The 26,421-nt window shown below is 42.3% G+C and overlaps 1 protein-coding gene across 4 annotated transcripts in view; it reads left to right on the plus strand.

Moving 5' to 3' along the window:
• Nucleotides 1-26,421, plus strand: part of PANK1 (pantothenate kinase 1) — a 122,220-nt gene that overhangs the window by 34,614 nt on the left and 61,185 nt on the right. For 2 of the 4 annotated variants that reach the window (XM_012505625.2, XM_030809283.1), the window contains exon 1: nucleotides 20,294-22,798. The exons of the other annotated variants lie outside the window; for them this stretch is intronic. In XM_012505625.2, the coding sequence (XP_012361079.2) occupies nucleotides 22,096-22,798 (703 nt within the window). In that variant the 5' untranslated portion in view covers nucleotides 20,294-22,095. Of the gene's footprint in view, nucleotides 1-20,293; nucleotides 22,799-26,421 lie in introns of those variants that run through there. 4 annotated transcript variants of the gene reach the window in all.

Consider the following 26,421-nt stretch of genomic DNA (forward strand, 5'->3'; position numbering starts at 1 on the left):
ATTGTATGACTCCATTTTTATGAAAGGTCTAGAATAGGCAAATCTATAGAGACAGAAAGTAGTGTTTGCCTCACATTGGAGGCTAGGGAATAATGATGAATGACTGCTAATGGCTGTGGAATGTCTTTTGGGGGTAATGAAAATGTTCTAAAATTGATTGTGGTGATGGTTGCAAAACTCTGTGAATATAATAAAACCATTGAGTTAATACCATTTAAATGTGTGAATTGTATGTTACATGGATTATATCTCCATTAAGCTGTTAATTTAAAAAGTTAAATAATTAAAGAAAATGTAAGACAAAAGCAAAATTTCAAACACAATATTTCATCGTTAATTTTGCTATACTAGTTTTCTCTTCAAAGTTATAAGAGATAGTCATGAAGATTTTTATCTACAATCTTAATATCCTAAGAATCGAACTATTGTGATTATTTTTTGTCCCTTCCTTACCTCATCTTTGAATACATTCGCTTGGTTTGTAGTCATAATGGTGCAAACATGATTAGGGTACTTTCATCAGTTAACATTAGATCATGAACATTTTCCCATAGTGTTATGAAGCTTTTATAATAATCATTTTAGAGATCATGTGACATTCCCACTAACTTACCACTTTCCTCCATCTGCTCAGGCACCCAAGCCAGAAACCTGAGTTATGCCTAAGTTTCTCCTGCCACTGATTTAGTTCAGAACAACATACTCTCTCACCTAGATTACTGCAAATGTTTCCTTACTGGTGCCCTTGCTTTTTGGTGGTCTTCTATCAATCTGTCAAATGGCATGCAGCAGCTACACATCATATAGCAGCCAGGCCTAAAACATGTTTCTTCAATGACTCCCAACCAACTACCCATTAGAGGCCAAACTGCTTCTAATGGTTCACACAGCCCTTCGGATATGGGCTCTTGCCTACACTTTCAGCCTCATCACTGTCCCCCGCATTCCCTCCCCAGTGCATATTTCTTGTGTTCCCTGAAAAGCACACAGTGGAGTGTATTCTCTGCCCAGAATAACTCTCCCACTCCTCCTTCTGCTATTTAGTTGGCAAACTCCTACTTACCCTTTAACATTTGGTGTAAACATCACCTCCTATGGGAAGCATCTCCTCTTCTCCACAGAAAAAGGGAGGTGCTCCCACATCCACACTCCTAGATACCTTTGTACATGTCTCCATTTTGTTCTGTACTTCCCATGCATGCTCCATGCTTATCTTTCTTACCAGAATAGAAATTATGGTCTATTCAACTTGTTATTTCCAGCACTTCAGCATCTGGCACATAGTAGGTCCCAGTAAATGTTATTTCAATAATTTAATAACTACTACTAATTCAGCATTGTTTTCCAGCCACTGTTCACATTGCTTTTCACATATTATCTCACTTAGTCTTCTAAACAATCCCATAAGGTAGATACTGTTACCATCACTATTTTAAAGGTGAGGAAACTGAGGCACAGGTTAGGTAACTTGCCCCAAATCATCACACAGCTAGGAAGTGAGTGGCACAACCAGGATGTGAACTCATGCAGTGTGATTCTAACTCTGGAGTTCATGTTCATAATCACTACACTACATAAAAAAACTCGAATGTATAACCCATTATCTTATTGCCTAATACATAAGCTACTTGTACTCTCTCTTTCTTTCTCTCTCTCCTCCTGACCACTCCACCTTTCTTCTTTTGAATTTTTTTGAATTTGGCTTAAGATAAATTCCCAGGAGTAGAGCTCAAAGATGTATTTACAAGATGAGGACATTTTTCTGGATCTTCATAGGTCCAGTGAGAACTTTACTTACAAAATGTAGTGCGTGCCAAAGAAGTGAAAGTTTCAAGGCCATCACACATCCCAGGCTGATATGGTATGATCGGGCAAGTTGGATCAAGAACTCTGAAGACAGCTGCAGAACTAGTGCAAGAAGGTACAGACCGCTGTGAACTAGGTTTGGCCAGCAGTTGGCCTAGCTTCACAATACAGCTTTTAATCTAATTTTAGGATGAAAGAATGGAAAGCCCTTCTATGTTGCTGCTTCTTAAAATGCCCAAATATTAATTTAGTGGCTAAACTGCAGCACCAGTTTTCACAGTAACATTTTTTATGCCATAAAATAGGTTAATCTAAACAGTATGACTATACATTTTTGAAGCCAGCCACCATGTAAGTCTGGCTATCCTGAAATTGCTATGCTACAAGGAAGCCCAAGCTACCTGAGCAGAGTTACCATGTGGAGAGAATGATGACCAGCTAGCCTAAGCTGCCCAGCCATTTCAACCTAGATGCCAGGCATGTAAATCATGAAGCCACCTTGTACATTTCAGCTTCAGTAGCTATGATGTGAAGAAAACTGTGAAACCTGATAGCCAGAATTAAGGCCTCAGTATTTGCCTTAGTTCATTCAGAGTGCTATAACAAAATACTATAGATTGGGTGGCTTAAAAGCTCACAGTTCCAGAGGCTGAAAGTTGAAGATCAGGTTGCCAGCATAATCAGGTTTTGATGAGAGCCCTCTTCTTTCTAAGCTGCAGATTGCTGACTTCTCCCTGTGTCCTCACATGGTGGAAGGAGCAGGATCTCTCTGGGGTTTCTTTTATAAGGACACTAATCCCATTCACAAGGGCTCCACCCTTATGACCTAATCACCTCCCAAATGCTCCATATCCTAATACCATTATGTTGGGGGTTAGGATTTCAACATGAGAATTTTGGGGGGCACATTCAAACCATAGCAGATATGTGGTCCCAGTTAAACCATTCCAACCATTTATATCCTTTTGAGCCATCTCAGTCATCCCAGTCATCATGGAACAGACATGAGCTATTCCTTCTGAGCCCTGTTTGAATTCCAGACCCATAAAGTAGGGAGTATAATAAACGCTGTTTAATGCCACTAAAAAATAAAGTAAGTTCTCCTACCGTAGCAACATAATTTGTTACTATGTTACAAAACAGTTGCTCACCAGTGGCATTGACTTTGATCCAGTCACGTGTATGACCTCTCCAGAGCCGCAGCAAGGATGGCAGCTGAAGGCTTATCCTGGCAGAGTTTTCTTCAGCTGCTTCAACCCAAGGACCACAATTGATCTATGAAAGGTGGTGTTTCTCCAACTGCCAGAGGGTGCTCTAGCCATTCAGGATGTTTGCCTGATACCCCCAACTACCAGCCTGTCTGGGATGGTGATGAGAGCTCTGGCTCTAATAGTAGCTTAATCTGGGTTCAAATCCCAGCTCTACTACCTAAATTAGTTGCATGATTCCAGGCAGCTTAGTGAACTTGGGGTACCTGAATTTTGTTATCTTTAAAATGAGGATAACAACATCTAACATTGTAAGTTTGTAATTAGGATTAAATGAGCCTTACTTACTTAGCATTTTAAAATAATGATAGCGTGCCTGGAGTCCCAGCCACTTGACATGCTGAGGCAGGAGGATCTCTTGGGCCCAGGAGTTCGAGGCTGCAATGGCACCACTGCACCCCAGTGTGAGCAACAGAGTGAGACCCTGTCTCTATAAAAAAAAAATAAAAATAATGATAGCTAATGTTTACTGAGTATCTCACAAATGACTTTATATTCCTTATCACTATCTTCAATACAATATTATGCTGATGGCTGCCAAATGTATACTGATTGTTCAGGCCTCTCATTATCTCCAGTTTCACATAACTGTCTAATTGACATAGTCACTGGGATATCCAATTGATACTTGATGGTTACCTTTTCTATTTTGTTGCTAAAACCTGAAAACAAGAAATCATCCTTGATTTTTCCGTTTTCTTAATCTTCCACGTTCATTTAATAATTTGTTAATTTTACTTCCAAAATAGATTTCAAAACTGTTCACTTCTGTCATCTCTCCTCTGAATAGGTGCCTCCTCTCTGATCTCTCTATGCTTTCCCTTTAGCCCCTGCCCCAGTCCATTCTCTATGGAGCAGCCAGAGTTATTTTTCTAAACATAAATAAATCAATTCCTGTCGTCTGTCTACTTCATAACTGTCAGCAGTTTCTTGTAATGCTTTGGATAAAATTCAAACTGCTTACTATGGACCACAATGTCCCAAGCCTTCAAGCCTCTGCCTATGCCTTAACCTGATCTCACCCCACTCATCTTCCTCATGATGCTCCAGTCACATGGGCCTTCTGCACGTTCCCAACTCCTTCCTATCCCTTTTGACTGTGGTGTCATCTAGCTTGCTCTTCACCTCGATAGCTTCTTTTCATATTTTGTATCTTAGCTGTATCAGTTATGAACAGCCTTGCCTGCAAATAAACCCCATCTAAGAGTGGCTTAAACACAGGAAAGTTTGTCTGTCTCTTATAAAATTTCCAGAAGTAGGCATCCTAGGGCTGGCACAGCAGCTCCATGAGACCATAGGGACTTAGCTTCTTCCCGCCTTTCAGTTCTATCATCCTTCAGGTATTGACCTCATGTCGTAGTCTGTTTTCTGCTGGTATAACAGACTACCACAGACTGCGTAATTTATAAAGTAAGGAAATTTATTTCTCACAGTTCTGGAGGCTAGGAATTCCAAGAGCAAACACCAGCATCTGGTGAGGGCCTTTGTGCTGTGTCATAACATGGCAGAAGGGCAAATGAGCACATGAGACAGAGCACAAGGGGTGGACTCCCTTTTATGACAACCCTCTGTCATAACTAAGCTACTTCCATGATAATATTAATCCATTCATGAGAGCAGTAGGCCCCATCTCCCAACACTGTTGCATTGGGGATTAAGCTTTCAACACATAAACTTTTAGGGGATACAGTCAACTCATATAGCCTCACATGCCTGACTTCATACTTGCTGCCTTATGATCACAAGACGGCTACTGCACTGTTAAAGCAGAAGGGGGAGAGCAGAGGGATAAAACCCACTATTTATTTAACTTTGTATTATGCAGGATTTCAAATATTAAAAAATAGAATAGTACAGAGAGCCCCCCATGGATACACCACATAACTACAATAATTATCAACTTGAGGCCAATCTTGCTTTATCTATTATCCATCCCCACTTGACTCTCCCTCTCTTCTCATTATTATGAAGGAAAATCTAGACATTCTGTCATTGTTTTCCAAAGTGTTTCACTATCTATTCTAAAAGATAAAGCTTTCCATTTTTCAACATACTATTATCACACAAAAAATATTAATTCCTGGCTGGGCGCAGTGGCTCACGCCTGTAATCCCAGGTGGGAGGCCAAGGTGGGTGGATCACCTGAGGTCAGGAGTTTGAGACCAGCCTGGCCAACGTGGTGAAACCACATCTCTACTGAAAATACAAAAATTACCCAGACATGGTGGTGCACGCCCATAGTCCCAGCTACTCGGGAGGCTGAGGCAGGAGAATCGCTTCAACCCAGGAGGTGGAGGTTGCAGTGAGCCAAGGTAAGTGCTACTGCACTCCAGCCTAGGTGACAGAGTGAGACTCCGTCTCAAAAAAAAAAAAAAAATAGCAATTTCTTAATATCATCATATTTCCAATTATTCCACAATAATTCAAATTTCTAATTATTCAATAAAAGCAATATTTTTTTACAGTTTAAAGTATCCAAATACTTGCAAATAAGATACTTGCAGTGGACATGTCCTTGAAGTCCCTTTTAGTCCATAGGATCTCCCTTCATCTCTTTTCTTTTCCTCTTATTTTTTGAAGAAACTAGGTCATTTATCCTGCAGAGTTTCCCACAGTCTGGATTTTTCTGATTGCATCCCTATGGTGTCCTCTGTATGTCTTGTAAGTTAATAGTTGGATCTACAAGTTTGATTAGATTCAGATGTTTTATTGTTTCTTTTTTCTTCTTGGCAACACTACTTCGTAGGAGGTATTATGTTCTGCTGTCCAGAGGTGCCTAATGAGTGGTTGTCTCTCTTTTTGTGACATTAACAGCTTTTGATGATTAATGTCTAAATCCATTAATTCCTTATGTTATAAAATGATAATGTTTTCAGTCTATCATTCTTTCTTCATTTGTTAGCTAGAATACTTTTATAAAGAGAAACTTTCCCATTCTATTTTTAAGTTACCCAATAGGTACAAACAATAAAGGAAAGATTAATGCTTCATACTTTCCCTTAGTTTACTAGTTTTCTTTGAGACAGAGTTTCGCCCTTGTTGCCCAGGCTAGAATGCAATGATGCGATCTTGGCTCACCACAACCTCCGCCTCCTGGGTTCAAGCAATTCTCCTGCCTCAGCCTCTTGAGTAGCAGGGATTACAGGCAGGTATCACCATGCCCAGCTGATTTTGTATTTTTAGTGGAGACGGAGTTTCCCCATATTGGTCAGGCTGGTCCCAAACTCCTGACCTCAGGTGATCCACCCGACTCAGTCTCTCAAAGTGCTGGGATTATAGGCATGAGCCACCGTGCCCAGCCACCAGTTTTCAAAATAGTGAATTGATTCACTAGCATCCTCCAGTGGTAACCAATCAGACTTTTAAAAAATTATCTTAGTGAACTCATTGATTTAAACATATTTGATGTGTTTTAATGCATTGCAGTTATTAGCATTATTGATATTCAAATAGTCCAATTTTGGCCATCGGGAGTGTCCTCAAGTTGATTTATCAGTTCCTTTTTTATGAGAAAACCCCAAACTTTCCGGAAACATCACTTGGACAGTTTCTTCTCGTATCTCATTGGCCTGAGTTGTGTCAAATGGCCACCCTCAGCTGGAAGATGGCAATGGTTGGAGTTTGGATCATTCATATTCTCCTCAAAGAAGTTTTCTCCTGATGCCCCACCTAAAGAATGCACCCCCTATTATTCTGCAGAACGATATCCTGTTTATTTCCTTTATACTACTAATCATAAACTGTAGTTACTGTATTTGTTCATTTGTTAAGGGTCTGACTCTCTCACTGCGTTGTAAGCTTCATGATATTTTCTCTAGCACAACATTCGCATGTGCTCATAAAATTTACTTAATAAATATATGTCGAATTAATAAAACAAATAAGGTAGAGATCATTTTATTCCTATTGTGTCCACTCTCCAATACAGTATCCATTATTTACATGTTGCTATTTAAATTTAAATGTAAATTAATTAAAATAAAAAATTAAAAATCCAGTTCATTAATCTCATTAGCTATATTTCAAGTACTTGAAAGCTATGTGTGGCTAGTGACTATCACATTGCACAGTATAGATACAATGCATTTCCCCCATCACAGAATACTATTGGATAATGCTGGAGAGAAGAAACTGGCTATTAGATAAATCAACTTAATCAAGGTCATAGTTACTAAGATTACACAGTTACTAAGAGAAGGAGCTGGATTCAAACCTATGTCTGAGTGACTTCAGAAATAGAACTCATAATACCATAACATAGTTATCACTGTTGTTATTACTTGATTAGTCCTGCTTTCAATTTCAGTCTCTCTAGGGGAATTTATAGGGGGATTCAAGCCTCACTACCGCATAGGTTAACTGACTTTCTCAGTTTGCCTGGGTTGAGGAAGTTCCCAGGATGCAGAAGTCTCAGCAAACCATGCTACCTAATTATCAAAATCTTTATTGAGGTTTGTGGCATGTAAATAGATGGGTTCACTCAACTCCATTTCAACCACCTTCAATGTGCTAGAAGTGAGAAAGTTGAAGTCTTTTCCCAGATTTCCTTACAGCTTCAGTCCTGTACATGGGCTAGCTCTGCCAAGCAGATGCACTTGGGCAACATCTGGAAGGCCTGATTGAGGAGGAAGCTGCACTTCTGCTGCTTTGTCTGGAGGGCAGTGCAGTGGCAGCAGAGGTCTCAGTGTCCTGTCCTTAATATCATGGACTTGGAGAGGCAGAATATGGGGCATGCGTTTTGCGTGTATAGATTTGACCTGAGATGGTCAGTCCTGAAGCCAGCAACAGGAGCAGTGACTCCCTGATTTCTTGTTTTATGATTGTAACAGAAGTAGCTACTCCCTTAGTAAAATGATTCTGTTGTGGAAAGAATACCACCCAAGAGAGTCATTACTGGGAGCCAAGCCAGCAATGGCTGTTTTTAGCTTTTCCAGTGATTTTACACACCCAATTTCCCATATTAATTCATTTTATACTAAAACAAGTTAAAGTGGTGAGATATAGTGATATAATAAGAAATGTGTATTTGGTTTCTTCTCCCAGTTCCTGACACAGAGCTCCTAATCCTTTGGAATTTCCCGAGTGATAGGAGTGTCTTTTGTTCTAATGGAGCAAGTCTTGGTGGACTCCTGGATGGAGACTGGTCACCAGAAAGACTAAGCCATAATTAGAAGCTTTGAACTTTCCAACTCACCCCCCATCCTTTGGGGAAAGCTGGAGATTGGGTTAATTGATCATGTCTACCTGATGAAGCCTCCACACAAATCCCAGAACTAGGGGGTTTGGCGAGCTTCCAGGTTGCTGAACATGTGGAGATGTCTAGATGGTAGTAAACCTGAAGAGATCATGGGAGCTTAGCTTTCCTTCCCATATACTTTGCCCAATATATCTCTTCTTCTGGCTGTTCATCTGTATTCTTTATAATATCCTTTAAAATGATTGGTAAGTATAAATAAATTGCTTTCCTGAGTTCTGAAAGCCATCTTAGCAGTCAGACCTGAGGAATTTGTAGCTGGTTGTCCAGAAGTACAAATCACAACATGGGACTTGTGATTGGCATTTGAAGTGGGGCACAATCTTGTGGGCCTGAGCCCTTAACCTGTCGGATCTGATGTTATCTCCAGGTAGCCAGTGTAAGAACTGAATTGTAGGACACCCAGTTGGTGTCCACTGGAGAACTGCTTGGTGTGTGGGGAAAAGTCCCCACATATATTAGTCACAGGATTGTTCTATGTTGTGTTGTGTATGAGAGGAGAAGGAGGAAGTTTGTTTTTTCCCTTACAAGTGGGTTTTTATTATTATATGCAGCTGATGACCCCTTACTATTCAGAGGGGATTTCTTCTGGGAAACAAGACAGCTATAAGAAACCTGAATGAAATCTGAATGTCTAGCATACTAGGCCCCTAATACAAGATTCTCCTTATCACTGCTATCATTCTTTAAGAACTGTGCATACATCCTATTCACCAGAATCCTGAAAATACTTGAAATTTGATTTCAGAAAGATGACTATATGTGTATACACACACAAACACACACAAATACTCCTCGACTTGCAGTGGGGTCATGTCCCAATAAACCCATCATAAGTTGAAAATATCATAAGTGAAAAATGCATTTGCTACCTAACCTACCGAACATCATAGCTTAGCGTAGTCTATCTTACATGTGCTCAGAATACTTACATGAGCCTATAGTTGGGCAAAATCATCTAACAGAAAGCCTATTTTGTACTAAAGTATTGAATATCCCATGTAATTTATAGAACATTGTACTAAAAGTAAAAAACAATCGTTGTACGAGTACTTGAAATACAGTTTCTACTGAATACCTACCACTTTTTCAGCATTGTAAAGTTGAAAAATTATAAGTTGAATTATTGGAAGTTAGGAACTATCTATACAAAATAGAAACCATTATATTAATAGTTAGAAAAAAAATTTTAAGGGCAAAAAGGCTCTTTCAGAAACAAAAATAAGACAATAGGTTGAAGAATATCAATGAGAAATAAAGGAACCCGGTAATTTTTATGAAAGGTAATGCTATGCAGGCAATGGAATATTATACCAGGCACTTGCAACCATGGTGTAAAGTCTGCAGGTAAAGGGAGATACACTGTCTTTTGGGAGGTACTACAGCTGAATTATGGAATGTATAGGTGTAAAGGGGAAAAAACCCTGATTTTCTCTCTACTCTCATACTCACCACACAGAACACTTTTGTGACCAGATGTGTGGGAGTTTTCCCCACATACCAAGCAATTCTCCAGTAGATACCAACTGAGTATCCTACATTTCTACGTAGAGATAGTGTCAGATTCCAAAGGTTGAAGACTCAGTCCCATAGGACTGCTCCCACTTCAGATAGCCATTGCAAGTCAAGTCCTAAGTTGTGACTTGTGCTTCTGAATAAGCAGCTGTATTAGTCTGTTCTTACATTGCTATAAAGACATACCTGAGACTGGGTAATTTATAAAGAAAAGAGGTTTAGTTGGCTCACAGTTCTGTGGGCTGCACAAGCTTTCTGGGGAACCTTCAGGAAACTTACAATCAGGCAGAGGGTGAAGGGGAACCAGGCACATATTTATGTGGCTGGAAAAAAAGGGGAGTGCTACATATTTTTAAACAAGCAGCACTAGGGGGATGGTGCTAAACCCATAGATCCAGTCACCTCCCACCAAGTCTCTCCTCCAACACTGAGGATTACAATTCAACATGAGATTTGGGTGGGGGCACAAAGCCAAACCATATCATTCCACCCCTGCCCCTCCCAAATCTCATGTCCTTCTCACATTTCAAAACACAATTATGCCTTCCCAATAGACTCTCAAAATCTTAACTCACTCCAGCATTATCTCAAAAGTCCAAGTCCAAAGTCTCATCTGAGATAAGGCAAGTCCTTTCTGCCTATGAGCCTGCAAAATCAAAAACAAGTTAGTTATTTCCAAGATACAATGGCAGTACAGGCATTGGGTAAATGTTCCCATTCCAAAAAGGAGAAATTGGCCAAAACAAGGGAGCTACAGGCTCCATGCAAGTCCAAAATCCTGCAGGGTAGTCATTAAATCTCAAAGCTCCAAAATAATCTCCCTTGACTCCATGTCTCACATCCAGGACACACTGATGGATGGGGTGGGCTCCCAAGGCCTTGGGCAGCTCTGTCCCTTTGGCTTTGCAGGGTATAGCCCTTGTGGCTGCTTTCACAGACTGGCAATGAGTGCCTGTGCCTTTTCAAGGTGCACGGTGCAAGCTGTTGGTGGATCTACCATTCTGGGGTCTGGAGGATGGTGTCCCTTTTCTCACAGCTCCACTAGGCAGTGCCCCAGTGGGGACTCTATATGGGGACTCCAACTCCATATGTCCCCTCTGCACTGCCCTAGTCGAGGTTCTCCATGAGGTCTCCACCTCTGCACCAGACTTCTTCTGCTTGGACATCCAGGCATTTCCAAACATCCTCTGAAATCTAGGCAGAGGTTTCCAGGCATCAATTCTTGCCCTCTGTGCTTAATAACACATAGAAGACACCAAGACTTGCAGCTTGCACCCTTTGGAGCAGTGGCCTGAGCTGTGCCTTGGCCTCTTTTAGCCATGGCCGGAGCTGGAGCAGCCGTGATGGAGGATACCATGTACCGAGGCTGCATAGAGCACTGGAACCCTGGGCCTGGCCCACAAAACCACTCTTCCCTACTAGGCCTCCAGGCCTGTGATGGAAGGGGCTGCCTAGAAGTTCTCTGAAATGCCATGGAGGCATTATCCCCTTTGTCTTGGCTATTAACATTCATTTCCTCTTTACTTATGCAAATTTCTGCAGCTGGCTTGAATTCCTCCCCAGAAAATGTTTTTTTTTTTTTTTCTACCACATGATCAGGCTGCAAATTTTCCAAAATTTACACGAATATAAGCATATGCTGTTAGAAGCAGCCAGGCCACATGTTAAACACATTGCTGCTTAGAAATTTCTTCCACCAGATAACCTAAATCATCTCTCTCAAGTTCAAAGTTCCACAGATCTCTAGGGCAGGGTACAATATCTCCAACCTCTTGTTAATGCGTAACAAAATGACCTTTGCTCCAAATAAGTTCCCAATAAATTCCTCATCTCCATCTGAGACCATCTCAGCCTGGACTTCACTGTCCATATCACTATCAACATTTTGGTCACAACTTAACAAGTCTCTAGGGAGTTCCAAACCTTCCCTCATCTTCCTGTCTTCTTCTGAGCACTCCAAACTGTTCCAGCCTCTGCCCACTACCCAGTTCCAAAGTTGCTTCCACATTTTCAGGTATCTTTATACCAATTCCCCTCTTCTCTGGTACCAATTTTCTGTATTAGTTCATTCTCACATTGCTATAAAGACATACTGGAGACTGAGTAATTTATTTTAAAAACAGGCTTAATCAGCGCATGGTTGTGAGGCTTCTCCTTCTAGGGAGGCCTCAGGAAATTTACAACCATGGCAAAAAGTGAAGGGGAAGCAGGCATAGCTTCACATGGCTGGCAGGTTGCAAGGGAGGTGCTACACACTTTTAAACAAGCAGCACGAGGGGGATGATCCTAAACCATTAGAAACTGACCCCATGATCCAACCACCTGTCACCAGGCCCCTCCACCAACACTGGGGATTACAATTTGACATGAGATTTGGGTGAGGACACAAAGCCAAACCATATCACCAGCTATATATTAAGGTTCCCATGGGTTCAATAATTTGCTAGGAGAGCTCACAGAACTTAGAGAAATACTTTACTTACATTTACCAGTTGATTACAAAGGATATTATAAAGGATACAGATGAACAACCTGGTGAAGAGATACTTGATACAGTTAGGATATTTGTCCCTGCCCATCTTGAATTGTAATCCCCAGTGCTGGAGGTGGGGCCTGATGGGAGGTGTTTGTATCCTGGGGGCGGATCCCTCATGGTTTGGTGCTGTCTTCATGACAGTGAGTTCTTGTGAGATCTGGTCATTTAAAAGTTTGTAGCACCTCCCTCCAACTCACTCTCTCCTGATTGCTCCTGCTGTTGCCATATGATGTGCCTTTGTAGCACCTCCCTCCAACTCACTCTCTCCTGCTTGCTCCTGCTGTTGCCATATGATGTGCCTGAGCCCCCTTCACCTTCTGCCATGATTTAAAGCTTCCTCAGGCCTCCCCAGATGCCGAGCAGATGCCAGCACCATGCTTCCTGTAAAGCCTGCAGAACCATGAACCAATTAAAACCCTTTCCTTTATAAATTACCCAGTCTCAAGTTTTCCTTATAGCAATGCAAGAATGAACTAATACATACATAGAGCAGAGCATGGATGGGCGACTACCCTCCCAGCACCTTTATGTGTTCAGCAACCTGGGAGTTCATTAAATTGCATTATTGTAGAGTTTTAGAGAGCTTAATCTCTAGCCCCCACCCCTTTCCTGGAGGTTGGTGGGTGAGGCTGAAATTTGCAACCCTCTAAGTCTCTAATCACTTGATTTTTCTGATGTCTGGCCCTATCCTGAGTCTATCACAGGGGACCCACCACAAGTCAACTTATTAGCATAAAGTCAGGTATGATAAAAAGAGATCATTATGAATAACAAAACACTCCTTTTTTCCCCACACTCCGGGAAATTTTGAATGTTTTAGGATCTCTGACAGGAATTGGGACAAAGACCAAATATATTTTGTTTTATACCACAGTAAGTTCTGGAGCCATCCAGACCTGTGTTCAAATGTCAGTGACACTATTATCCACTGTGTGAACTTGGATAAGCTAATGAGCCTCTATAAGCTCCAGTTCCCTAATCTGGAATATGAGGATAATAATAGTACCCAATTCACATGGCTATTGTGATAATTATAAAAAAAAGATATTTATAGTGTGCTTAGTACAGTATATGGCACATGAAGATTTAATACATGTTAGATAATATGACATTATAATTTTGCTAAACTCAGCTCCATTCCTGAAATTATGTCCAGTACTTGGGGTCATTCTGATTATAGCCTATCAAATTTCTAGGCAGCCATGCACCATCCCCTTCCATATCATAATTAGTAGGTGCTCAAAAAATATTAGTGCCTAACAGGAAGTTTATTCACATGGGGTGCGTTTCACTCCTGCACACACAGTTATTACTGGTAGTGGCAGCTGCTGATGCTATATTTTCCCCTCTTTGTTGACCAAAATAAAACGAAAAAAAAAAAAAGACAACAAGAGTATCTTGGGTATGTGTTTGAAGAAAGTACTCTATCACGAGAGAGAAAGAATCAGAAAGAGAAAGGGATTACTCTCATGTGGTCAATTTGAGAAAGCATAAGAACTGGGCTTGGCTTCAGCTTGCCCCCAGTAGAGCATTCTTTCATACATTCCCACGACCGCAAAACCCACACCACTACCTCACTGATGCTATACCTGCTAACTCCAAGGCTTTAGTCACACAAAGAATATAGCCATTCTTCTTTGCTCTCATAATGTTTAACCATGTCTTTTACCTACAGAATTTCAGAAACTGGCTTTGGGGGATCCAAAATCAAACCAAGGTTGCAGAGTGTCCTACCTGGGAAGGAATGCTGAAAAACTGATTTAAACCCTTTTTGCTGCTGCCAGATAACCAGTTGGCCCATTACTCAAGAAAACCATGGCAACGCGCTATGCTACATACCCTACCCCTCACATGCTTTGTCCAGCCCAGCCTGCATATCTTACCCCTATTGTCAATTCCAGCACTTTGTCTCATAAAAAATCCCTGCCAGCTCTTTTTTAGAGTCACCAGAGGGTCCTTGTGCCTCTGCTGTCTCCCTTGCACTCAAGCACAAACACCAGATAAAAGCCTTGTCTGAGAAATTTGCTTGGCTCCATGTTAATTTTTATTACATGGGGAGCCTCTGGTCTATAACAAATTATTGTGAAAGACTGATGATTAGACAAACTGGCCTAAACCTTCTCCAGTGGTTTGTTCCAGTGAATAATTTTCCTTACACTTGATTTGCCCTTCTGGGGGGGATAGGTTCAATTAATTCTTTCAATCAACAAGTATTTATGAATTACCTACCATATTTATTATATGAGATACACTATGACTACCTCTTCTACATCTACTCCAACCTTAGTTAACTTCTATTCCATACTCAGAACTCAGTTTAAATACCACTTCCTCTGATGAAACTTATATCTAGGCCAGGTCATCCTGGTATATACTCTCATGGCACTAGGGGGTCTTATATTTTATGCATTTTGAAGTATGCACTAATGTCTTTGCTTTTTTGGTGAGTGTGTGCTTAAGGCCTGTCTCTTCCATAATACAGATGAGGACAGGGACTTTGCTTTTGCTCAAGATTGTAACTCTCGTACTTATCTTGGTACTTAAGCGAGAGGCTCTGATGAATGAGTTATCAGAATCTCACTGTAACACTACTTACCAAAGTACTTTTTGTTTGTGGGAACCTCTGACTGCCTGGGGCACCTACAGAAAGTACGGTGATGAAAATCTGTACCTGAAGGTAGTCTCTTATATGAGGTAACCCCATGGTGAATCTCTGAGGAAGTTACAAACACCAATAACAAAAAAGCAGAAATGAAAAAATAAAAAAAGAAGTTCATCCTGGGTCAATATTATTCTGGTAGTCAACATTCTAATAATTCTTTTAAAGCTATGTCTTGATGTGTGCCCTTTTTCCATGCTCACACCATAGCTAATGTGGTTAAGCAGATAAAGACTTAGGCATGTTTGACTTTATTTTCACTTTAGCAAATAATTAGAATTTCTACCATGAAAACATGCAGTGATGTCATGGTAGAGAGGTTTTATCAGTGTGTCTTCAGAAAGTAACAATAAATTACAAGTCTGATGTAAAGTTATTAAAAACTAGGTTACAAACCCACATTGCAAACTTCCTTCTTTAATCAAGAGGAAACTATAAACTAAAAATAAAATTCTAAGCCCCTCAGCTGACTGAACGGACCCCCCTTGGCCAAAGGGATTCAAAAAAACGCCTGAAAAACTAGTTCAGGCCATGATGGGAAGGAGGGGGTGAAACATGCCTCATTATACCCTCCTTCCTTTTGAGTTTAGACACAACTGACCAGCACTGAGATTAAAACAGGAATCTTAAGACTGTCAAGACAGAATCTTTGTAGCAGTAAGGTAACAGATTCCAATCTGACTCTGGTATAACACCACGTGACAGCCAGTGGGCCCTAAAGGAAATCAAATTATTTTACCTCAAATTATATTTCTTTACATATTTTGAAATGGCCCTACCAAGCTGTCACTTGTGGGGGAAAAAGTTATGTTCTGTAAAGATTCCCTTATTAGGTCTTTTCCAGAAAGGCTGACAATTTTTAAGGTCTAATAAAAGACATTCACATCTATTCTCGCTGAAGCCTGGAGGCTTCATATATATGATAAGAACCTTGGCTTCCACAAAGCACCCCCTTACCTTAATTTAAGCTGATATCAACTCTTGGGGCAGAGCTTAACTCTGTCAACAAACTGCCAATCGGGAAATCTTTGAATCCACTTATGACCTGGAAGCTCCTGCTTCTAGATGTTCCACCTCTCTGGGCCAAACCAATGTATACCTTGCATGTATTGATTTATGTCTTTGCCTGTAACTTCTGACTCCCTCAAATGTATAAAATGAAGCTGTACCCCAACCACCTTGAGTATATGTTCTCAGGGCCTCCTGAGGCTGTGCCATGGGCAATGGTCCTTAACCTTGGCAAAATAATCCTCTAAAATTGAGACTTGTCTCAAATACTTTTTAGTTTACAAAACCTTTCCCAGAATCCCCCAGGCTTTCCCTCATATTTCATTGGCCAGACAGTTCCTAAGTCAATCACAAACTTAGACCAATCCAAACTGCTCTCCTGAGACTGGGCCCACTTCCCCAGGGAGTTTTACTGTCCGTGGTCAACAAAAACTGGGACCTCTGAGCCAGGAACTAGGAACCTTCTTTGAAGACAATCCCCACTGTCTGCTCCTGTTCTACTCTGCAGCCTCAGCTTCTTCACCTCTACAACAGGGGGAAATTGCATCCTTCGTTGACTCCACACATACTTTTTCAGCTCCCATTTTGTGTCCAGTACTGTGTTGAGTCCTGCAGATTCAAAGATTCCCTTCTTCTTGTTTGGGTAGCTGAGACCTATAAGAAGTGCTTCAGGGGCCAGGTATTTAAATTTATACATCTAAGTGTATAAATTTATACTACTTGCTTTCTAATTCAAACTTTTAATTTAAAACACACACACAGCTGGTCAAAATGAACACATTTTGGCTGGGGGAAGTGGGGGGATTTGGTTTCTTGTTTGCAGGTCCTTGAGGATCCCCCTGCCAAAAAAATTGCAAGGAAACGTGTTAAGTGTAGCATTAGACTGAGATAGGCAAAGAGTGACATGGCTTACACCAGAGAGGCACCCAACCCAGCCTGGGAGTGATGCAGCTCAGGATGGAATGGGGATCTGCTTAGATCTGCATGTTGAAACCATATCCCCAGCTGCACAACCTGGAAACATAGAAATCAGCCCAGCCACACCTCTCCCTTACCCTCCCATTGACCAAGTCCTATAGATTCTATCCTTAAATAATTCTTGAATCCACCCAGTGCTCTTATTCCAACTGCTGTGTCCTTTACTCAGTCCCTTATCACTTCTTACCTGTTTTTTTCCAGTAGTCTTCTTGGTCTCCCTGACTAGGGATCTGCTTCCCCAATCTTTCTGAGGCTGCTGCTGAGGATCCTCTCACAATGAAAATCTAGTAGTTTTTATGCTACCTAAAACTCTTCAATGGTTTCCCATGGCCCGCAGTTAAAAGTCCAAACTCGTTCCTATGGGATAGAAAGCCATTTGAGATTTGGATCCCATTCAATTGAAACCACCTTTGCAAGAAATGTAACAGTGAGAAAATTATGACAGTGAAAGAGATCTGATCTAACCAACCGCCATCTTGCCTTTACCCTCCAAACTGCCTTTAATCATTCCTGGGCTTGAGCCAAGCTAACTTTGGGAGATGTTTAGTTTATAGTTTAAATGATAGTAGCCCTTCCCCAAAACTAAACCGTCTTTATAGGTTAGGCAGATAAGAGGAGCCTGCTAAAGTGTAGACATAAATGATTACCAGTCATTATTCCAGAAGTCACAAGATTTACAACTTTCACAAATACTCCTGCCGATAACATTACTATTGTAGAACCTAAGATGGGCCTTTTGAGATGTCTTTTCAGGGTATTGCATTTTTGACAACCAGTTGCTCCACCTGGACCTGCCAACCCTTCCTGTGGCCCCTCCCAGAGGCAGACTCAGCACATATGCAGGAGGACCATTTTCCACACTCCTATGACTGCATGCCTAGCCAATCAGCAGCACTCCATTCCCTGGACTGCCAAACTATCCTTGAAAAACCACAGCCTCTGAATTTTCAGGGTGACTGATTTGAGTAATAAAACCCCAGTCTCCTGTTCAGCTGGCTCTGCGTGAATTAACTTTCTCTTTTGCAATTCCCCTGTCTTGATAAATCGGCTGTATCTGGGCAGCAGGTAAAATGAGCCTTTTGGTTGTTTACATAAACTTTTCAGCCATTACTGCTCACCTTCTCGCTTCTCAGGCTGCTCTTCAGCCTTGTGGAACTCCTGGCAGTTTCCCAAAAATGCCAGGTTGTTTCAAATGCACCCACAGAGTCTTGGCTCCTTCAGTTCTGAGTAGATTCTTTTAAACCTTCCCTCCCTGTTCACCTGAAGAAAGGCCAATATTATTCAAAATTCAGTTTAAGGGTCATTTCCTCCCTGAACCCTGTTTTAGCTTCCACCTCAGCACCACTCCCCCACAATCCCCCACCCCGACTCTGTCATTGCTCACTCTCTGGGGTCTTCTGGAGTAACCTCCTGCAGCATAGATGGCATACTTTGCTTCCTTCATTGTTTCTCCAAGCCATGATGATCATCTGCATCAAATCCCCTGGTTTTGAAAGTTATTTTTTTAATTTTAAAAATATTTATTATCATCTTCGTTATCATCATCATCACCTATTGACGAATCAGTCTATGGAACTGGACCCAGAATCTGTGCTTACAAAATATCCTGGGTTGCATGTTACACTGCACGTTCATTTTTTGCAAAATACTTTGAGCTTTATAAGATATGCATACTTTTCTGTATGTATGTTAGTTTTAATACAAAGTTAAAAAGGAAAAATTCCCTAGGTTATTCTTACATAACACTGATTTCTCTCTCTACTGAATTGTAAGCCCTTTGAGGGCAGTGAAGCCATCTATTTTGTCTTTGTATTCCCAGCATGCTTTAGTGCCTACAACATAGTACACACAATAAATGATTATTAAATAAATGAATAAGACCCAAGGGAGTGCACTGGTTTGTGGGTTCCCTTCTCCCTCACTCTCTTCCAAACATTTGTTGCATGCCCCTCCTGGAGCACATGACAGCTCACGCCTCAAAGTTACACCTCCTACACACACCCCTGAATAAACCTGTGACATGCCACCTGGCTTCTTCCCTACCATACGCTGGGTGTAACTGATCCAAGCACCCAGCCTGACAAGGGTAGGAGAAAGGAAGCAGGTGGAGGACGTTCTGTCCCAGTACCAGTACTTTTGCCCTGCCTGGGTCTGAGCCACCTGGCTCAGGCCTTCCTCAGCAGGCCTGGGAATCAAGCTGGAAAAAATATGTCCTTGGAGATATTGCAATGCTAAAGCCTCTATTTGCATCTCTGATGTAAGTTGCTTCCTAAGCCACTCAGCTCAGTTATGTGGGAATTTGAAAATGATACATTTGAATATTTAGGAGTGGCTGGTGATTTTTTAGCAAATTTACAGTAGAAAGTGAGGGGGACTCTGTGTGAAATATCATCTAAGTCAGGGGTGTCCAATCTTTTGGCTTCCATGAGCCACACTGGAAGAGGAAGAATTGTCTTGGGCCACACATAAAATACACTAACACTAATGATAGCTAATGAGCTAAAAAAAAAAAAGTCACAAAAATAAATCTCATGTTTATGAATTTGTGTTGGGCCGTATTCAAAGCCGTCCTGAGCCGCATGCAGGCTGTGGGCCATGGGCTAGACAAGCTTGATATAAGTCATTTATCCAGTCACAGATAATTACCAAGTGCCTCCTAGGGATAGATGAACAAGTCATCTGCCTTAAAGATGCTTACAGTGAAGTGGGGTGAGATGGGCAATCAAATAATAATAATGTCTTTTTCTAGCACTTACAATATGCTAGACACTTTACATATGTTAACCTTAAATAATGAGATTAGAGAATGTGATTAAGTATGAAGTTTGAGTGCAAAGCTTGAGGATAGCCACCTGGAAACACTAACTCCAAATGAGTGGGATCAGTGCTCCAAAGTGGAGAACTTAAGATTTCACTTACACTAGCAGAGATGGAGAAGTTCCAGCAGAATTACATTTTCCATACAAGACCAATGCATATGCCACAGCGATTTGATTGGTTACAGACTGCTGCATTCCAAGGAAGATTATTACTCTGTGAGGAGAGGCAACGATCCAAGGGATTAGTATCTCTGGCCCTGCTCAGTCTTCCTAATTATTTACAAGGAAAAAAGGCAAGCCCAGGCATGGTGGCTCATTCCTATAATTCCAATACTTTGGGAGGCCAAGGTGGGAGGATCGCTTGAGCCCAGGAGTTGGAGGCTACAGTAAGCTATGACTGTGCCACTGCACTCCAGCCTGGGTGAAGGAGTGAGACCCTGTCTCAAAAAAAAAAAAGCAGAAGTAGCTGCATAGCCACATTTCTCTCAAGTCTCACAATAAAGTTCCAATAGCTTGAAGTTTGAAGTATTTAATTTTACACATGTGTTACGCATTTCATCAGTCTAACAACTCAGTGATGTCCTATTATTCTCAAGTTACAAATGAGGGAATAGATGCAGGGTATAGTTACAAACTGATAAGGAGTTATAAACGGAGTACAAGGAGTAGGAAGAGGGTATGGCAAGGAGACCTAATGTAACCCTAAGGGTCAGGGAACATTTTTATAAATATGAGAAGTTAAAGAGGAGATCTAAAGTTGTAGTCTAGTAGACAAAAGAGGTCTTAGAGAAGAGACTTGCAGGCAATGGAAACAGCAGAATGTTGTTTAAGGAATTGAAGACAGCACAGGGAGCCCCTGATGAGGCAGGAGATGTAGGGAGGGGCCAGATCACCTGGGTTTTTTTCTGTCTTTAAATAGCATAAGGTTAGGGAAGCCGAGAGAGTTGAGATTTAGGGTTTAGTCCCACCTTTGCTCTTAATAACCTCAGCCATCTGTCTGCAGCTCAGTTTCCTGATATGAAAAAAGTGTGCAAGAGTGGATGGACCAGAGTGCTCCAGTGGCCCCCATGGTTCTCAAGCTCTGATTCTAGGTAAGGCTCTGCTGGAAGGAATTGCCAGATGCAAGCCCTAGATGCTGCTGAATGCACTGAAGCCCAGGGGCCCAGCAACCCAGTAGCCAGCCAGCACCTGCCAGACTCTGACTCCTCTGTAGATTAATTGCAAATCATGGAGAATATCACAAAATAAATCACACAATAAATACGGCTATAAGCATGGTTTGTTCCCCTCTGTCGAAACAAAGGGTGAACTGCTAATCATAACAGCGTAATAAGGAAAACTAGCTTTCTGAGCATTTACTGTGTGCCAGGATTGTACCAAGTACTTTTAGTAGATTTTCTCACAACAGCCCCATTATGGATAGGAAAGTGAGGCCTCAAGAGATTGCATAACTTTGGGAAGGTATTCACCACCCAAATTAGTCCTGCAAACTGAGCATGGACAGTCCCGTTTCCTATTGCCATAAGTGTTACCTTGAGCAATAACGTTATCTGGGTTTGCTCAGTGGCTGAGTTGGAATTTGAACCCAGTGCTAACTCCAAAGCTCATAGTGTTGGTCACCACGTGATACTGCCTTCCCTTCTTAGAAGAGGCAACTCCTTACTCTATAAATAACATGACATTGTCTTTTGAAGTCCTTTCGGGGTGAGGAAAGTGCTTTTTATAGCATGGAATTGCTCCTGTTTACTTGGTCTCTTTCAGCACCGATTAATCCTGCCTACAGTTTTGTCCTTCACTGTCCTTACACTGTATTCCTAGGTTTCCTCCCTGCAAAAGACAACTCCATGAGACCACATGGTGTTTGAGTGTGTGTGTGTGCCAGCAAAGAAATTTCACTCCCCTCCCTCCCCAAGTCTGCCTACTTTTCTATAAATAATTGTTCTCCTCCCTCCCCTCAGGCCTCTAAGTAGTTTGGTCACTTAACCAAACGCACAGGCACACACGCGCGCGCGCGTAAGCACACACTCACAAAGCAGGGAGGGTAACGTGAATGACCTTGCAAAGGTATCTTGCTCACTGGGGACAGGATTAGCAAACCTGAAACCTCTGCAAATATTTGTCTTCCTCCCGTATTCCTCCTGAAGCGGTTCGCTCCTTTCGCTGTCTCTCCCAGAGCCATCTCGTTTTCACTCCGCCATACAAAGCCCAACCCGCCCATCTCCTCCCTGCAAGCCCAGAGAACTTGATTCCCCATGTTGAAACTCGTTGGTGGCGGTGGCGGGCAGGACTGGGCATGCTCAGTGGCGGGGACCAGTCTGGGAGGCGAGGAAGCCGCGTTTGAAGTCGCGCGGCCTGGGGATCCGGGGAAGGCGGGCGGCGGGAGCCCCTGCTGGGGGTGCGCGGGGATCCCCGATTCCGCGCCCGGGGCTGGCGTGCTCCAGGCCGGCGCCGTGGGGCCGGCGCGCGGGGGGCAGGGCGCGGAGGAGGTGGGGGAGTCGGCAGGAGGAGGGGAGGAGCGCCAGGTTCGCCATCCCCAGGCGCCGGCTCTGCGGCTGCTGAATCGGAAGCCGCAGGGAGGATCCGGGGAAATAAAGACGCCCGAGAATGACCTCAAGCGAGGCCGCCTGAGCCGGGGCCCGCGCGCAGCCCCGCCAGCCCCCGGCATGGGCGACCGCGGCGGGCAGCCGGAGCGCTCGGCCCCGCACTCCCCAGGGGCCCCCGTGGGCACCAGCGCCGCTGCTGTGAACGGGCTGCTGCACAACGGCTTCCATCCGCCGCCCGTCCAGCCGCCGCTCGTCTGCAGCCGGGGTCCGGTGGGCGGTAGCGACGCGGCGCCCCAGCGCCTCCCGTTCCTGCCGGAGCTCCAGCCGCAGCCACTGCTCCCTCAGCATGACTCCCCGGCCAAGAAATGCCGGCTGCGGAGGAGGATGGACTCGGGGAGAAAGAACAGGCCGCGTAAGTCCCGCTGGGAGGGGAGCGCGGGCGCAAGGCAGACGCAGCGTGCGGGGCCCGGGACTGGGAGCGGCTGGAGCAGGCGCCGCAGCACGCCCCGTGCGCCCCCGCGTCTGCAGTCGAGGGACTGCGCAGAGTGGGTTCCCGGGACTGATTCTTTTCCCAGCGGGTATCAAGCACTACAGGTCTTTGCCTGAGCCTGCCCTTTGCTCGCTTCTATCAGTAGAATGAGGACTGGACACGAAGCTTGAGCGGGTCCCTAGGTCAAGGATATATAATAAGCTAACGCTCTGTCCGCCCTTTTAATTGGTGGCTGGGAAAATGCATGTGTGTGAACATTTGCCGGGGTCCAGGAGTGAGGATAAAGTGGGCGACACACCGAGGGTGCCCTCTCCTTTCTCACCCTTCTCGCTTCTCTGAGCGCGTCCTACTGGGGTTGCCTGCCCTTTGAATCACAGAGTAGCCGGCAGCGTCTCGGGTCTATTGGAGAGCGCAAGTCTGGAGGCGTGGAGTTTAACTACCCCCCAAAATCACAGCCTATTAGACGCTGTTTCTTCACAGCCAATGAGAGGGTTTTTTGGGAGGGACACACCCACTGATACCATGTGGGCCGGAACTATGTGGACCAATGAGGATTGGAGGTGGATTTTTTTTTCAAGGAGGGGGGAGGTTGAGTTGAGGGTTTGTAATTGTAATGTACACCGGAGAAAGCCGAAGTGCATTATTTCACAATCTAAAGCTTGTATATATAATGGTAGTTTGTAAAGTGTACCTTCCCCACAGGACGTTGTGGGATGTAAATTTGTAGGTCGAGTTTACAGCTGGTTTTTCTTAGCTGAACCTCATTCAACTGGTTACTTCTTTGTGGGTGTCTTTATGAAGCTTATAAATGGCAAAAAGCAAAGTAAGTACAGTAAATGCTAATAAATGACTGCATTTGAACACTTACCATTTGCATAGAGGTTATGCTGTTCGATATAGGGAAATTGTTAAGTAGGTTTTGGATTTCTGTAAAAGTTTAACGTTTGGCAAGTAACACCTTCACTTTTCCCTGTTTCTGTGTCTTTTTGACTCTTAGCTTTTCTGTATTGGATTAAGGTTTCTAAGACCTTGGAAAGCACTTTGACATGACTGTGGGTGACTCTGGTACTTGTATTTTGTGGGTTTGAAATGTTAAGTTTGTAGGTTAAGATTTTGTGTGGAACTTTAAAGCCAAACAGCAAATTTGGCTACGGTTGTAAGGTGTAAGCTTGTAATCTAGCACCTGAATTTTTATTTGCTTTTGTTTTTGATACTTGTTAGAAAATGACTTTCATTAGTATTAATATTTTAAAAGTCAGGACTTAATATTGATTACCTGTGATTTATAAACCTGTTTCACTTATTTTGAAGCTACATTTCAGTTATTTCTCTGACATACATTGACAGATTGTACTAGAGTTTGCAATTAAAATAGCTAAAATATAATGAAAGGGAGCTTCTAGCTTAATCTTCTATGTTTAATTGAGGATATAACACCTCTTGAAATAACTTCTGAGGAATTGAAAATACACCCTCTAAGAATGTCTTGAAGACAGAGAAAAACTAACCTGAGCCTTAACTTGTGCTTGCAAACCCACAGAAATTATTTTAAAATACAAGAAAGTATAACTATCTGCCTGTGTGCTTTGTGTCAGAAATTAAAGTGGTTTATATTTCTTACAAAATAAAAATCCTGGTTGTTTTAAGTTTCATGACCACGATTGTTACTTATAATTTTTAAAAAACGGTTCATCAAAATTGGATTTACATTATTTACCATGTTTTCTTCTCTCAGATTTGAACAACCATTTCAGAAATAAATTTTACATGTTCCGAGGAGTCACATCTGGCCTTTTCACTACCAAAATTTCTTAGTTAAAAATGGCTTAACTTAATATCTTTGTGCCTTGCCTATTGACATTCATGTATCTTTATAAAAAGAATATTGTCCAATCAGTTGATATTTAGTTACTCTAAGAGGAATTAGGTACTCTAAGAGGAACATTTAGGTACTCTGTGAGTATTTACATACTCTAAGCTTATTCCTATTTGCTGATGACTGACAGATTTTACAGGAACAATTTTTGCAAAGAGTAGTTGTGTGCTTTAAATGCAAACTTTAGTGTGTGCCAGTGGCGAAGCATCAAGCTAGACAAATAATTATTTCCTCCTCGTCAGTTACAACAATTTGGCCTCTGTCCCAGCAAGATGTGTGTTAAGACAGCCAGTCTTAACACTTGTAAAGGCACCTGGAACGCATGTGTGGATAGGTGTGTTTCTATTTTGTAATATTGTAGGTAAAGGACAATACACATTAAAATACTTCATGTTTGAAAATGATGGATGGAATAAAACAGATCAGTATTTTTAGATTATTTAACAAATTTTAATCTGACCTCTCAGTGCCGAGACTATTCACCACCCTGCAATCTAAAAATCAGACCAGTGGCAGGTTAATTTTGCTAAACCAGGAAAGGAGAATGTTGTCTACTCTTTTCATCTAAAGTGCCGTCACCTCACTCTACTTATCCTTGGAAGGCTTTTCTTAGACTATCTACTTAATATCAGGTTTCCTTAGGTACTTTACCCACCTCTGCTACTTAGCAGCAGTGTGATCTTAACCAAGTTACCAGGTCACATCTTGAACTGCTGGAGCTAGGCTAAGTGATCTCCAAGTGCTGTTTCCTGTACCTTCAGAATTCTATGACACTTCAGAGCTGACAGTTCTTCCTACTAGATGACGCTGGTTATTTGCTCTGCCACTGACTTAACATTTAATTATGAATGGACTTTTTTGCCTTGTGCTGATTTTTCTTTCTTTATTTTATTTTATTTTATTTTATTTATTTATTTATTAGAAACACCGTCTCTACTAAAAATACAACAGAGTCTCACTCTGTTGCCCAGGCTGGAGTGCAGTGGCATGATCTTGGCTCACTGCAAGCTCCGCCTCCTGGCTTCATGCCATTCTCCTGCCTGAGCCTCCCAAGTAGCTGGGACTACAGGTGCCCGCCACCACACCCAGGTAATTTTTTGTATTTTTAGTAGAGACGGGGTTTCACCATGTTAGCCAAGATGGTCTCGATCTCCTGACCTTGTGATCTGCCCACCTGGGCCTCCCAAAGTGCTGGGATTACAGACGTGAGCCACCGTGCCTGGCCGTCTTGTGCTGATTTTATCATGTGTGTTATATGTGTTACTTGTCTCCCCAATTAAATTGAATGTCTGATTATTGACAATACATTTTTTTTCTCATATGCCTTGCACCTTGGGTACAAGAATATATGATTCATGTCACAGAAAAAAGGGTACAAGTAACCCCATCACCACCTCATTAAGGAAGCCATTGCCACTTCCACAACAGACTGATAAAAGTCTTTCAGTGGAGTTTCTTTGAGGTATCAGTAGGGAGATTCCTTTGGTCTGCTCCTTGGCATGCTGATTCTTTGAAGCACATTTAAGTAGCACCTCACAGGGTCACCTCATTTAACAAATATTTTGAAACTAATGATAGTTCTGAGGTGATGTGAATGCTAATGTGTTGTAAATGTTGTGCTCATTCAATGGCTTGAATCCCAGCTGGAAGATCTTAGCCAGTTACTTTA

This window comes from Nomascus leucogenys, chromosome 3 (genome assembly GCF_006542625.1).
Source record: "Nomascus leucogenys isolate Asia chromosome 3, Asia_NLE_v1, whole genome shotgun sequence".
Classification (NCBI taxonomy): Eukaryota; Metazoa; Chordata; class Mammalia; order Primates; family Hylobatidae; genus Nomascus; species Nomascus leucogenys.